The sequence below is a fragment of the Ziziphus jujuba genome, chromosome 6 (assembly GCF_031755915.1).
Source record: "Ziziphus jujuba cultivar Dongzao chromosome 6, ASM3175591v1".
Lineage (NCBI taxonomy): Eukaryota > Viridiplantae > Streptophyta > Magnoliopsida > Rosales > Rhamnaceae > Ziziphus > Ziziphus jujuba.
The window spans coordinates 20,714,915-20,727,959 of record NC_083384.1 but is presented as its reverse complement, the minus strand read 5'-3'; the positions used below and the strand labels follow the sequence as shown (position 1 = coordinate 20,727,959).

Here is a 13,045-nt window from a genome sequence, read left to right as displayed (position 1 = left end):
ACACTTCCAACGATCCCTTTCAGCTGCCTCAAGGCCCAATTCCTCGAAGTAAAGCCAAAAGATTCAAGGAGGCCCTATTTACATTCATGAAGGATCTTGATGTGTTTAAAGAGGAGGACATTACCAAACCCACTTTTAAGAATTCCAAGTTTCAGAACAGCTATTTCACAGCCAAAGATCAAGTGTTTTTGGTTTAGAGAGTAAGCCAAAATTAAATAGGGACGTTTTGGGTTTAGAGAATTATAAAATGGGCTTGAGGAAATTGCAAAATGGGCTATTTTGGTGCTATTTTAGGAGACCAAGTCTTTTAGAACATTCAGGCCATGTAATTTGATGCTAGCTAGGCCCAACTAGGTTAAATTAAGCATTTAATTTTATCTTAGTAATTTTGGAGTGTAATAACTATATAAGGTAATTCTAGCTAGTTTAAAATAAGTCAAAATAATCTTTAATGCTTTGTCTAGGATTTCTAAAGAGTTTTAGACTATATTTAAGGGTTTTATTTTTCCATTTGTAAGGAGATTGGTTTATTTTGAATGAAATTTTCTCTCATTGAGAATTGGTTTTTCACCATTATTCTTGGACCAGGTTACTCACTTGAGAGTGTCTTTATACTTATGGTTCTTATCTTCCATAGATAAAGGGTCATAAGTCAATACCATAGGTTCCTACCTCTAAATAGGTAGTGAGTCTTGGTTCGATATATTTTATTTTATTTTATTTTATTTTTACTTCTATTTTTAAGTTCCTTGCAATTGTTTTTCATCCCATCTCCATATCCAATCACTATCTGGTTATTCACTTTCATTTCATTGACTCAAAATCATCATCTCACTACCATACATGCATCCGCGAGTGTATCAAGGAAAGCCAAAAGATTCAAGGAGGCCTTATTTGCATTCATGAAGGATCTTGATGTGTTTAAAGAGAAGGACATTACCAAACCCAGTTTTGAGAATTCCAAGTTGAAGAACAACTATTTGTCAGCCCAAGATCAAGTGCTTTTGGTTTGGAGAGTAAGCCAAAATTAAAGGGGGATGTTTTAGGCTTGGAGAATTATAAAATGGGCTTGAGGAAATTACAGAATGGGCTATTTTGGTGCTAATTTAGGAGACCAAGTATTTTAGAACATCTGGGCCATGTAATTTGATGCTAGCTAGGCCCAAGTAGGTTAAATTAAGCATTTAATTTTATCTTGGTAATTTTGGGCGTGTAATAACTATATAAGGTAATTCTAGCTGGTTCAAAATAAGTCAAAATTATCCTTAATGCTTTGTCTAGGGTTTTTAAAGAGTCTTAAACTCTATTTAAGGATTTTATTTTTCCATTTGTAAGGAGTTTTGTTTTTTTTTTTAATGAAATTTTCTCTCATTGAGAATTGGTTTTTCACCATCATTCTTGGACCTCCAGGTTACTCACTTGAGAGTGTCTTTATACTTATGGTTCTTATCTTCCATAGATAAAGGGTCATAAGTCAATGCCATAAGTTCGTACCTCTAAATAGGTAGTGGGTCTTGGTTGGATATATTTTATTTTATTTTAATTTTTTTTCTTTTTTTCCTTCTGTTTTTAAGTTCCTTACAATTGTTCTTCATCCCATCTCCATATCCAACCACCATCTGGTTATTCACTTTCATTTCATTGACTCAAAATCATCATCTCACTACCATACATGCATCCATGAGCGTATCATTTTTGGTATCAGATCTTGGTTACAAGGTATGTTAGAATTCTCTTTGTTTGATCTATTTCCTGATTATAACATATTGAAACCATAGCTTGCATTGTTTTTTCTTCTGGTGTTTTTCTTTTGTTCCTTGTTTCTTCTTTCCTTTTTATTTACTATTCATTTTTTTTCTTCTATTCCCATTTTGTGTTTCCGTCCATTTTTGTTGTGTTTCTTTTGCTTGGCATGCCCTAGAAAATCAACAATCTTGTTCATTGAGTTTCGTTGGAATCTTTGAATTATTTCTACCGTTTGAGTTTTGTTAGAATCTTTTTGGCACTTGAAAGTAGATCCAACCTTTCAATACCATAGATTTCTACCTCTAAATAGGTAGTGGGTCTTGGTTGGATATATTTTATTTCATTTATTTATTTTTCCTCTATTTTTAAGTTCATTGCAATTGTTCTTTATTCCATCTCCATATCCAATCACCATCTGGTTATTCACTTTCATTTCATTGACTCAAAATCATCATCTCACTACCATACCCGCATCCACGAGTGTATCATCTAGGTTCATATCAAATGCAAAACAAAATAAAGAGAATAAGATAGATAAAACTTGAACAAAATTCGGCTCTGATACCAAATGATACGAACCTAGGTCAACTTGCTCCTGCACCCATATTATATTAGCCCAGATCACAATTAAGTTCAGATTCTAATTGTCACCTTAATCCCTAATCAACTTGTGATTATAAACCTTGGTATATGATGAAGACACCATAATAGGTGATGCATATCCTATTAATAAGTCAAACTAAAATACCTGAATTCTATTAAGTGTTTTAGGTGTTCAAAGAGAACAAAGATAATTCTTTCTCAAAAATATTTTTCTATATGAATGGTGCATTGAATATTATTGAGAAGTAAAGCCCTTAGGTTTCAAAAATAAAATAAAAACCCTAATGGATTAGGTCAAAACTGGCCAAGCATAGACAATTCCTAGTGGCCGAATTTCAACTTCTTTTTCTAGTTTAATTTAGATTAATTAATTCTTTTATTTTGAATTAGGAATTAATTAATGTACAATTGAAATAATAAAATATCAACTTTTCCAAGTTAATTTTTCTAACAAATGATCAAATAAAAACCAAAATAAAAGATAGCTTCCATGGTTTGGCTAGTTTCTATCGAAGTTTCGTTAAAGATTTAAGTACTATTGCTGCATCTTTGACAAAGGTTATTAAGAAGAGTGTAGGTTTTCAATGGGGAGAAGCTCAAGAAAGGTCTTTTCATTTATTAAGAGAAGAACTAACAAATGCTCCTATATTGGTGTTGCCTAACTTTTCCAAAACTTTTGAGATTGAATGTGATGCATCAGGAATAGGTATAGGTGCTGTTTTGATGCAGGAGGGAAAACCAATTGCTTATTTTAGTGAAAAGCTAAATGGGGCCGCCTTAAACTATCTAACTTATGACAAAGAAGTATATGCATTGGTTAGAGGATAGGAGACATGGCAGCACTTGATACGCTCACGGATGTGAATATGGCAGTGAGATGATGATTTTGAGTCAATGAAGTGAAAGTGAATAACCAGATGGTGATTGGATATGGAGATGGGACGAAAAACAATTGCAAGGAACTTAAAAACAAAAGGAAAAAAAAAGAAAAGAAAATAAAATATATCCAACCAAGACCCACTACCTATTTAAAGGTAGGAACCTATGGTATTGACTTATGACCCTTTATCTATGGAAGATAAGAACCATAAGTATAAAGACACTCTCAAGTGAGTAACCTGGAGGTCCAAGAATAATGGTGAAAAACCAATTCTCAATGAGAAAATTTCATTCAAAAAAACCAATCTCCTCACAAATGGAAAAAAAAAAAAATCCTTCAAATAGAGTCTAAGACACTTTAGAAACCCTAGAAAAAGCATTAAAGATTATTTTGACTTATTTTGAACCAGCTAGAATTACCTTATATAGTTATTACACATCCAAAATTACCAAGATAAAATTAAATGCTTAATTTAACCCAGTTGGGCCTAGCTAGCATCAAATTACATGGCTCGGACGTTCTAAAATACTTGGTCTCCTAAAATAGCACCAAAACAGCCCATTATGTAGTATGATTATTGATGGTGGGAGTTGTACAAATGTAGCTAGTGTTATTATAGTGATTATGAAGATGAGGCTATTTGTGATGTTGTAACAATGCAAGCTGGTCATTTGCTTTTGGGACGTCCGTGGCAATTTGATAGAGATACTAATCATCATGGTCGTACTAACAAGCTTGTCTTCAACTTCAAGGGTAAACAAGTGGTGCTTATGCCAATGACTCCTAAATAGGTTTTTGATGATCAATTGGCATTACAAAGGAGGAGAGAAGCTGAACAACAACAAAATCAAGTTGTGTTCAACCAAGAGAAGAAAAAGAGTGGTGAGGGTAAAAGTGTGAGAGAAAAAGAAAAGAAAAAGAGTGGAAAGAAAAAAGAGAGTTTTTATGCAAAGCAGAGTGAGATGAAAAAGCTTTTTTGTTGTAGAAAGCCTATGATTGTAATGATGTACAAAGAAGCATATATGAATCATTTAACTAACTCTGATGAATCTGTTTTGTCTAGTTCCATTGTTTCTCTTTTGCAGGAGTTCGATGATGTCTTTCCCGAGGAGATTCCAAGTGGGTTACCACCAATTAAAGGGATCGAACATCAAATTGATTTTGTTCTAGGATCCACAATTCCAAACCAGGCGGCTTATAGGAGTAATTTAGAGAAGACAAAGGAACTTCAAAGGCAGGTAAGTGAATTGCTTGAAAAGGGATATGTTAGAGAAAGCATGAGTCCATGTACTTCACCATTCCAGGGTTCTTACCTCAAATATAGGTAACGTGTTGAGGTCTTCCACTGATAACTTGTAATTAGATGGTCTAATTCACTCTTTGTTATGGGTTTAGAGGCAGGTCGCTTTAGGTTTGTATCATCTATCACAAAGAGATGTATGCTTTGGTGAGAGATTTGGAGACATGGCAACATTACTTGATGCTGAAGGAATTTGTGATTCATACGGATTATGAATCTTTGAAGCATATCAAAGGCCAAGGGAAGCTTAACCAAAGACATGGGAAGTGGATTAAATTCATTGAAGCCTTTCCTTATGTCACCCGCTACTAGAAAGGCAAGAAAAATGTGCTAGCCGACGCATTATACAGAAGGTGTGTATTGTTTTCTACCTTAGATGCTAGATTGCTTCGATTTAAACAATTGAAAGAACTTTATGAGCATGATGTGACTTCAGTGAAATATTTAAAAATTGTGCTAAGCATGGTTATAATAAATTCTACATTTTTTTGGGATATTTGTTTAGGGAAAATCAATTTTGTATACCTAATTATAGTGTTAGGGAATTACTAGCTAAGGAAGGTCATGGTGCGGGGTTAATGGGTCTCTTTGGTGTTGTTAAAACTTTATCCTTACTGCAAGAACATTTTTATTGGTCTAATATGAAGAGAGATGTGGAAAGGATATGTGAAAATTGTCTAAAGTGCCGAAAATCTACATCTAAATTGAAGTCACATGGATTATATCTACCTTTATTGATTCCATCACATCCTTAGGTTGATTTATCTATGGATTTTATTCTTGGTTTACCTAGGACTAAGAACGGAAAAGATTCAATTTTTGTAGTTGTTGATAGGTTTTCTAAGATGATACATTTTATTGCATGTAATAAAACTAATGATGTATCAAATGTAGCTAATTTATTCTTTAAGGAAATATTAAGACTACATGGAATGCCTAGAACTATTATTTCAATCAGGGATGCTAAATACCCAACAACATGATAATTCCTAAGCTAAATACAACAAAACTTAGGCATTCAAAAGACATGAAAATGAGCATAAAACATAGACATAAATATTGCTTGAAGACATTTAACAAAATATTTCTTATGAAGAAAGAAAGATGATGCAAACCTTGGTGGACTTTGGCTTGCACAAGGTGGCAAGATGACCACCTTTTCAACACTCCTCCTTGGTAATCTTGCTAAAGACATTAAGGAGAGTCCTCATGCCTCAAATCTGGTTTTTCTAAAAGGCTTTGTGAACACGTCCATAAGGTTGTCCTCCGAATTCACATGCTACAAATAAATTTCTCCAAGATCTTCAAACTCGCTCAAGGAATGATATTTCACTGGAATATGTTTTGTTCTTCTATATTGTACCAGGTTCTTGGCTATGGAAATTGTTAAAATGTTGTCACATTTGCGAATGGTTGGACCTTCTTAAGTATGATCAAGATCTCCTATCAACTTCCTTAGCCATATACATTGGTTTGCATAAGTTGAGCAAGCAATGTATTCGGCTTCTCTGGTACTTTGAGCCATTGTGCTCTGCTTCTTTGCATTCAATGAGAAAGGACTACTCCCAAGTGAAAAAAAGTAATCCAACATACTCCTCATATTATCATTGCAACCCACCCAATCACTATCCAAATAGCCAACAAGCTTCAACTCATCATTTCTTTCATACCAAACTCCATAATCACTAGTGCCTTTAAGATACTCAAGAACTTTTTTAGCACCTCTAAGATGAGTTTGGGTGGGTACTTACTTGAATCTTGAAAGCACACATATGGCATACATAATATCTGACCTAGATGAGTACACATAAATCAAACTACCAATCAAGGATTGACAAAGATTAGGATTTACCTTCGATGTGCCATCCTTCTTTTGGTACTTCCTCATTGGATCATTGGAGTGTTCATTGGATTGCATTCTTCAAGATTAAACTTCTTCAAGAGATCCTTGATGTACTTTTCTTGTGATATAAATATTCCTTTTTGGCATTACATTACTTCCACACCAAGGAATTAATTCACGAAACCTAAGCTAGACATCTCCAACTCCTCCTCAAGTTCATGCCTTAGCTTATCCACATTCCTTGGGTCCTCATCGGTGACCAACAAGTCATCCACATACAAATAAGTCACTACCATGCTTCCTTCAATCCTCATATACAAGGTGGGCTTATTTTGGCTCATTCTAAAGTCATGTTCAAGCAAGTAGCCATCAGTCCTTCCATACCAAGCTCTAGGTGCTTGCTTGAGACCACATAAAGCTTTAGGAAGCTTATAAACCTTATCTTCATGCCCTTGAACCACATAGCCCCCAGGTTGCTTCACATACACTTGTTCTTGCAACTCACTATTCAAGAATGTAGATTTCACGTCCAAGTAAAACACACTACATTGCTTAGTAGCCAAAAGAGCAAGGATGAATGTAATGGTTTTCATCCTAGCTATGGGTGTAAATTTCTCCCCATAGTCAACTCTGGCTTGTTGTGCATAACCCTTGACCACCAACCTGCCTTGTGTTTGCAAATGGTGCCATCTAGATTTTATTTAGTTCTAAAGATCCATTTAACACTAATTGCTTTCTTATTTTCAGTTTAGTGATCAAGGACCAAGTCTCATTCTTCTTAATCATCTCCATTTCCACATCCATTGTTTCCTTCCACTCTTTCTTCATCAAGGCCTCTTGCACACATGTAGGGTCACCAAGTGCAACGTTACACCTTTCATAAATCTCAGAAAAAGATCTCTCCCCTCTACACCATCACCAACCTCCAAATCATCTAATGTGAACCCGCGCATGCCCGCACAACTAACAACCTGCTGGGTTGCTGACCCAATAGGGATGAAGACTAGGCTGAACACTAGGGCTCAAGATAAGAGGTTTAGAGATAAATTTGCAGCCTTTATCCAAGGGGTAATTTATTCTCAAGAGCCCTTGTTCGTACCAGAAGATCCAAGACCTATTTTGGGCATACAAGTGGTGGAAGCCGATATGGACCCGGGTAGCGGTTTTGGTGCATTGATGGAGTCCGGGCAGCAAGAAATGGTTCCAACTCTTTATGAATTCAATAAATATCACTAAGAGGTCATGGAAACAATTCAAGGAAGAAGTAAAACCAACTCGTATGGACAGCTTAAAAATTTGGCTGAAAATTACTGTATTGCTTGCTGGCTTTACTATATTTTGCTGAGTTGGCTCTTTCTCTTTCCTCCAAGCAAGGAAAATGTGTAGGACTCCATAATAATCTTATTTGGTATCCTATAAAGCATACAGAAGCTAATTTGGAGCTCAAATTGGTTAAAGATTGATCAAAGTCAACTTAGTCGAAAAGCTAGTATTTTAGTTTTCTAATTTGATTTCTACTTTTTGTTTTAGGAAATTACCTTTACTTTTGATTATTATTTATTTATTTTCTGAACAAATAAGTTTAGGAAAGTTAGTATCTTATTATTTTCATAGTAAATTAATTAATTCCTAATCCAAAATAAAGGGAATTAATTAATCCAAAATTAGATTATGAAAGGGTGTGAAATTAGGCAATCTCCTAATTGGATTCTATGTTGGCCAAACTTTTATAATCCTTTTAGGGTTTTATTTTGCTCATTCAAAGCCTATTTAAAGGCGTATTTTCAATTAGAAATCAAGCATGAATTTTATACAGAAAATTATTTGTGAGATTGAATTCTCTTTGTTATTTTGAGCACCTAAAATACTATTAGTAAAAGAGTGTTTTAGTTTGATTTATCAATAGGCCTTCCATCACCTATTGTGGCGTCTTCATTATATACAAAGGTTTCTAATCACAGGTTGGTTAGGAGTTAAGGTTACCATTAGAACTTGAACATAATTAGATTGGGACTAATATAATAGGGGTTTACAAGCAGGTCATCCTAGGTTCGTATCATTTGGTATCAGAGCCAAATTTTGTTCAGGTTTGATCTATCTTTGTTTGCTTTATTTGTTTTTGTGTTATTCTGCAATTTTAGCATTAGGTTAAGGTTGCTTCTATCATCATAGACATTCTACATATTAAAAAAAAAACAATTCATTTCTTGTTGAATTAGGATTTCCTAGTTTTATCATACTTTTGTTTCCTAGTTTGTTGGTTATTTTTCATCATTGTTCTTGTTAATTTTGGTTTTTGTTGATTTTTCTTTACAACAAAGTCTTAAATATTTGCATTCATATATTTAAAAAAAAAAGAAAACTGCACAATTTATATTTTGTTTGGGAGGTCATGGGTTTGGTGATTATTTGGTGTTGAATTTGCAAATTTTGGTGTTGATTCTTGCTACTGCAGTTGTTTTATATTCCGTGAGTTAAAAAAAAGAAAACAAAGGAAGAAGAAAAGGCCGAAGAAAAAAAAAATTTCGGTTTGTTGGAATTTTATTTGTTTTCTAGAAATTATTGGAATTGCTATTTAGTTGATTATTTATCCAATATTTTGAGTTGCTGAAGAATTATTTTTGTTGTTGGATATTTGAATTATTGGGTGTTTAAATTATTTGGATTAAAATTAGTTGAAGGATTTGATACAAAACTTGAATTATAAGGACAACAAGCAACACTATTCCATATTATTTGATTCTTGTTTGTGTTGAAATTCTTTTTCGATAAGAACATGACTAGGAACACTTTAAGATGGTGTCGAGAGACACTTCAAATCTCTACAGGACCAATAGCTAGGGCAAGAGCAAAGAGGTTTAAAGAAGCACTAAATGGTTTAATCCAAGAGGTGTTCCACATCCAAAGGAAGCATGTTCATTACTGAAGATGAACGAAAATTGGTCCATATGATTGGAATGGTGGATGCCAATGTGAAGGAGAGCTTAACGCAAGGAATCCTACAACATGGTGATGTGGAATGTTTTGATGACAAGGATGGTGATGTGGCATCCTATGGTGACATGGCACTTTTGCCACATATAGGGTGATATGCGGCTGCATGGCTTTCAACTAAGCTTGGTCGAATTTTATAATTAGGAAAACATTAGTTTTTATTTATGTCTTGATTGGATTTTGGCATGTTGCCTATTTACTTTCCTAGTTTAGTTTTTATTAGGATTTCAAATTACTTTCCTAATTTTATTAGAGTTGAACTGGTCAAAAAATTAAAGGCCATTCAAATTAGGAAACTAGGAGCTAAATTAGGTTTCCTAAACCTAATTTTCGTCCATTATTATTCTATCATTATTTTGAGCAAATTTAGGAAAGCTTTGTAATTTATTTTGCCTATTTAAAGACACATAAGTCATGAATAAAAATCAAATTACAATTTTGATTCAAAGTGAGAGTGATTCGCTTGTTTCATTAAGAAATATATCGAAATTTTCAAGCTTTGCTTGTGGAGTTCAAATTTGACTTATCAATAGGTTATTCCGCACCCTATTGTGGCGTCTTCACCATACCAAGGTTCTTACCTTAAATATAGGTAACGGGTCGGGGTCTTCTATTAATAACTTGTAATTAGATGGTCTAATTCAATATGTGGTATGGGTTTAGAGGCAGGCCGCTCTAGGTTCGTATCATTTTTACTAAATTTTATTCTTGAATCCTTAATCTCTTACATCTGGTCCAGTTCTTCCTAATTCTGAAATTTTCGTTTTTATTTTGCCTAGAAAGTCGAAAACTAGGTTTTGTTAATTCATTTTGTATTGCTTACTTTTTGCTAATGTTTTGTTGATAAATTTAGTAAAAACATACTTGTTATCTAATTGCTGTTTTGTGGGTGTTTTAATTAAAACTTTGAGATAATTCTTTAAGTGGAAAAAGGCAAAAGTGTATGAGCTTGAAAGAGGGTAAAAGCGGAAACTAGTGTGAAACACGAGTGTCGAGACCTTGATCAATTGAAACATGTGAGCGAGTGATATTTGGTGAGAATTTATTTATTTTGCATTTTTTGTACTAACATGGTAGATTCAAGATTGAGAAGAGGATTCCATGGTGGTTCCTGAGCTACGGGGAATGGTGAGCAACCGGACATGAGGGCTATATTGGACCAATTGCAGCGGATGAATGCCCGATTTGATAACATAGACCAAATGATGGACAGGATAGAAACATCACAAGAAGGGCCAAATATAAGGTTAGATGCTCATGGAGGTCGAGGTTGAGCTCGAGGAGGCCGAGGACGATCGAGAGAGGAATTCGGGGGAAGTTGATGAGGACATGACCAAGCGCCCTTCAAGATGGAGCCCAGATCCACTTCAAATGTCTACATGACCTATAACCCGAGCACGGGCAAAGAAATTGAAAGAGGCACTAAATGGTTTAATCCAGGAGGTGTTTACAACCCAAGGAAGCAAGTTCATTAGTGAAAATGAACTAAAATTGGTCCATATGATTGGGATGGTGGGTGCCAACGTGAAAGAGAGTTTAACGTATGGACTTCTACAACATGGTGATGTGGCATCATTATGGTGACATGGCATCCAACTAAGCTTGGCCAAATTTTATAATTAGGAAAATATTAATTTTTATTTATGTTTTGATTGGATTTTGGCATGTTGCCTATTTACTTTCCTAATTTAGTTTTTATTAGGTTTTTAAATTACTTTCCTAATTTTATTAGAGTTGAATTGGCCAAACAATTAAAGGCCATTCAAATTAGGAAAGTAGGGGCTAAATTAGGTTTCCTAAACCTAACCAAATTAGGTTTCCTAAACCTAATCACATTATGTTTCCTAAACCTATCAAAATTAGGTTTCCTAAACCTAATTTTCGTCCATTATTATTCCACCTTCACATTTAGCAAATTTAGAAAAGCTTTGTAATTTATTTTGCCTATTTAAAGGCACATAAGTCATGAATAAAGGAGAGATTACAATTTTGATTCAAAGTGAGAGTGATTCTCTTGGTTCTCTAAGAACTATATCAAACTTTTTCAAGCTTTGTTTGTGGAGTTCAAATTCGAATTATCAATAGGTTATTCCGCACCCTATTGTGGCGTCTTCACTATACCAAGGTTTTACCTCAAATATAGGTAAGGGGTCGAGGTCTTCCATTGATAACTTGTAATTAGACGGTCCTAATTCAATCTTTGTTATGGGTGTAAAGGCAGGTCGCTCTAGGTTCGTACCAGCAAAGAATGAAGATGATGATTTAGGGAATATCAAGGTAAGCATTCCACCTTTCATGGGAAAAAGTGATCCGGAGGCATATTTGGAATGGGATGAGAGAATGGAGATGATTTTTAATTGTCATAATTATTTGGAGGCCAAAAAGGTGAAGTTGGTAGCAATGGAGTTTGGCCATTGTGCACTCCAATGGTGGACCAATGAGCAAAACACCTGAAGGAGCCATGAGGAAGCGATTCGTACCATCACACTATCATAGGTTGCTACATCCAAGGCTTCAATCTTTATCTTAAGGAAGTAGATCCATGGAGGATTATTACAACAAGATGGAGATGCTTATGATGAGGTTAAGCATGAATGAGGATAGAGAAGCAACCATGGCAAGATTCCTTGGTGGTTTAAATCGTGAAATAGCCAATTAACTAGAATTGCAACAAGATTCCTTCGAGGAGATGTTGCATGTGGCTATTGAATTAGAGCATCAATTCAAGATGAGGGGTGTAGGCTCATGGTTTGGGGGTGTTGCCAACAGCGGAAGATCAAATCCAAGTGCTTGGAGAAGCAATCCTATCCATGATTCAAAGCGAAAACCAAAACTTGGTGAAGAAAGTTCAAATCGGCCAAAAATAGAGTCCAAAACCGAATCTGTCCAAGCACCAAAGAATGAGGTAAAATCTGATCCTAAACCTTCAAGATCAAGAGAAATTATTTGTTTTAAGTGCCAGATACGAGGACACATTGCTGGCCAATACCCAAATAGAAGAATCATGGTGTTAAAGGGTAATGGTGAGTTAGAATTGGAAAGTGAAGAAAGTAAGTGTGAGACCAAGCAAGGAGAGGAAGAACTTGAAGATGAAGCCGAGACACTCCATGCATCCAATGCCAAATGAAAATTGGTTTATAGGAGAGTACTTGCTGTATACAAGGATGAGGACCAAGTTCAAAGAGAGAACATCTTCACACCCGATTTGTAATTGAAGATAAGATTTGTAGTGTGATAATTGAAGGTAACATTGTGGTTGACAATTAGGCTTAATAACTATTAAACATCCATAAAAATATAGGTTACAATGACTTAATGATAGTGGTGAGATGACAGTGAATAAACAAGCCAAAGTAAAATTTAGCATAGATAAATATGTGGATGTTGTGTTGTGTGATGTTGTGTGTATGCATGCTGGACATATATTGTTAGGGAGGCCATGGCAATTTGATAAAGATGCCATACATTATGGGAGAAATAACTCTATTGTTTTTAAGCTTAAAGGCAAGAAGGTTAAACTGGAGTCATTGAACCCGAAGGAGATTTTTAGGGACCAATTACAAATGCAACAAAGGAGGGAAGCCAAGAAGCTCAAAGAAAGGGCTAGTATGTCACCAAGGGTTCCACCATCCATTCAAAAGGAAAAAGGTGAGCTTGCTGTCCAAGGTAAGTCCTCTAA

The 13,045-nt window shown here is 34.9% G+C and overlaps 1 protein-coding gene across 1 annotated transcript in view; it reads right to left on the bottom strand.

The window, feature by feature from the left end:
- Positions 1-6,542: 6,542 nt before the first annotated feature.
- The window catches only part of LOC132804045 (uncharacterized), a 44,521-nt gene continuing 38,018 nt past the window's right edge, over positions 6,543-13,045 (bottom strand). Inside the window, exon 5 of the mRNA XM_060817929.1 lies at positions 6,543-7,062. Coding sequence (XP_060673912.1) covers positions 6,543-7,062 — 520 coding nt within the window. The remainder of the gene's footprint in view (positions 7,063-13,045) is intronic.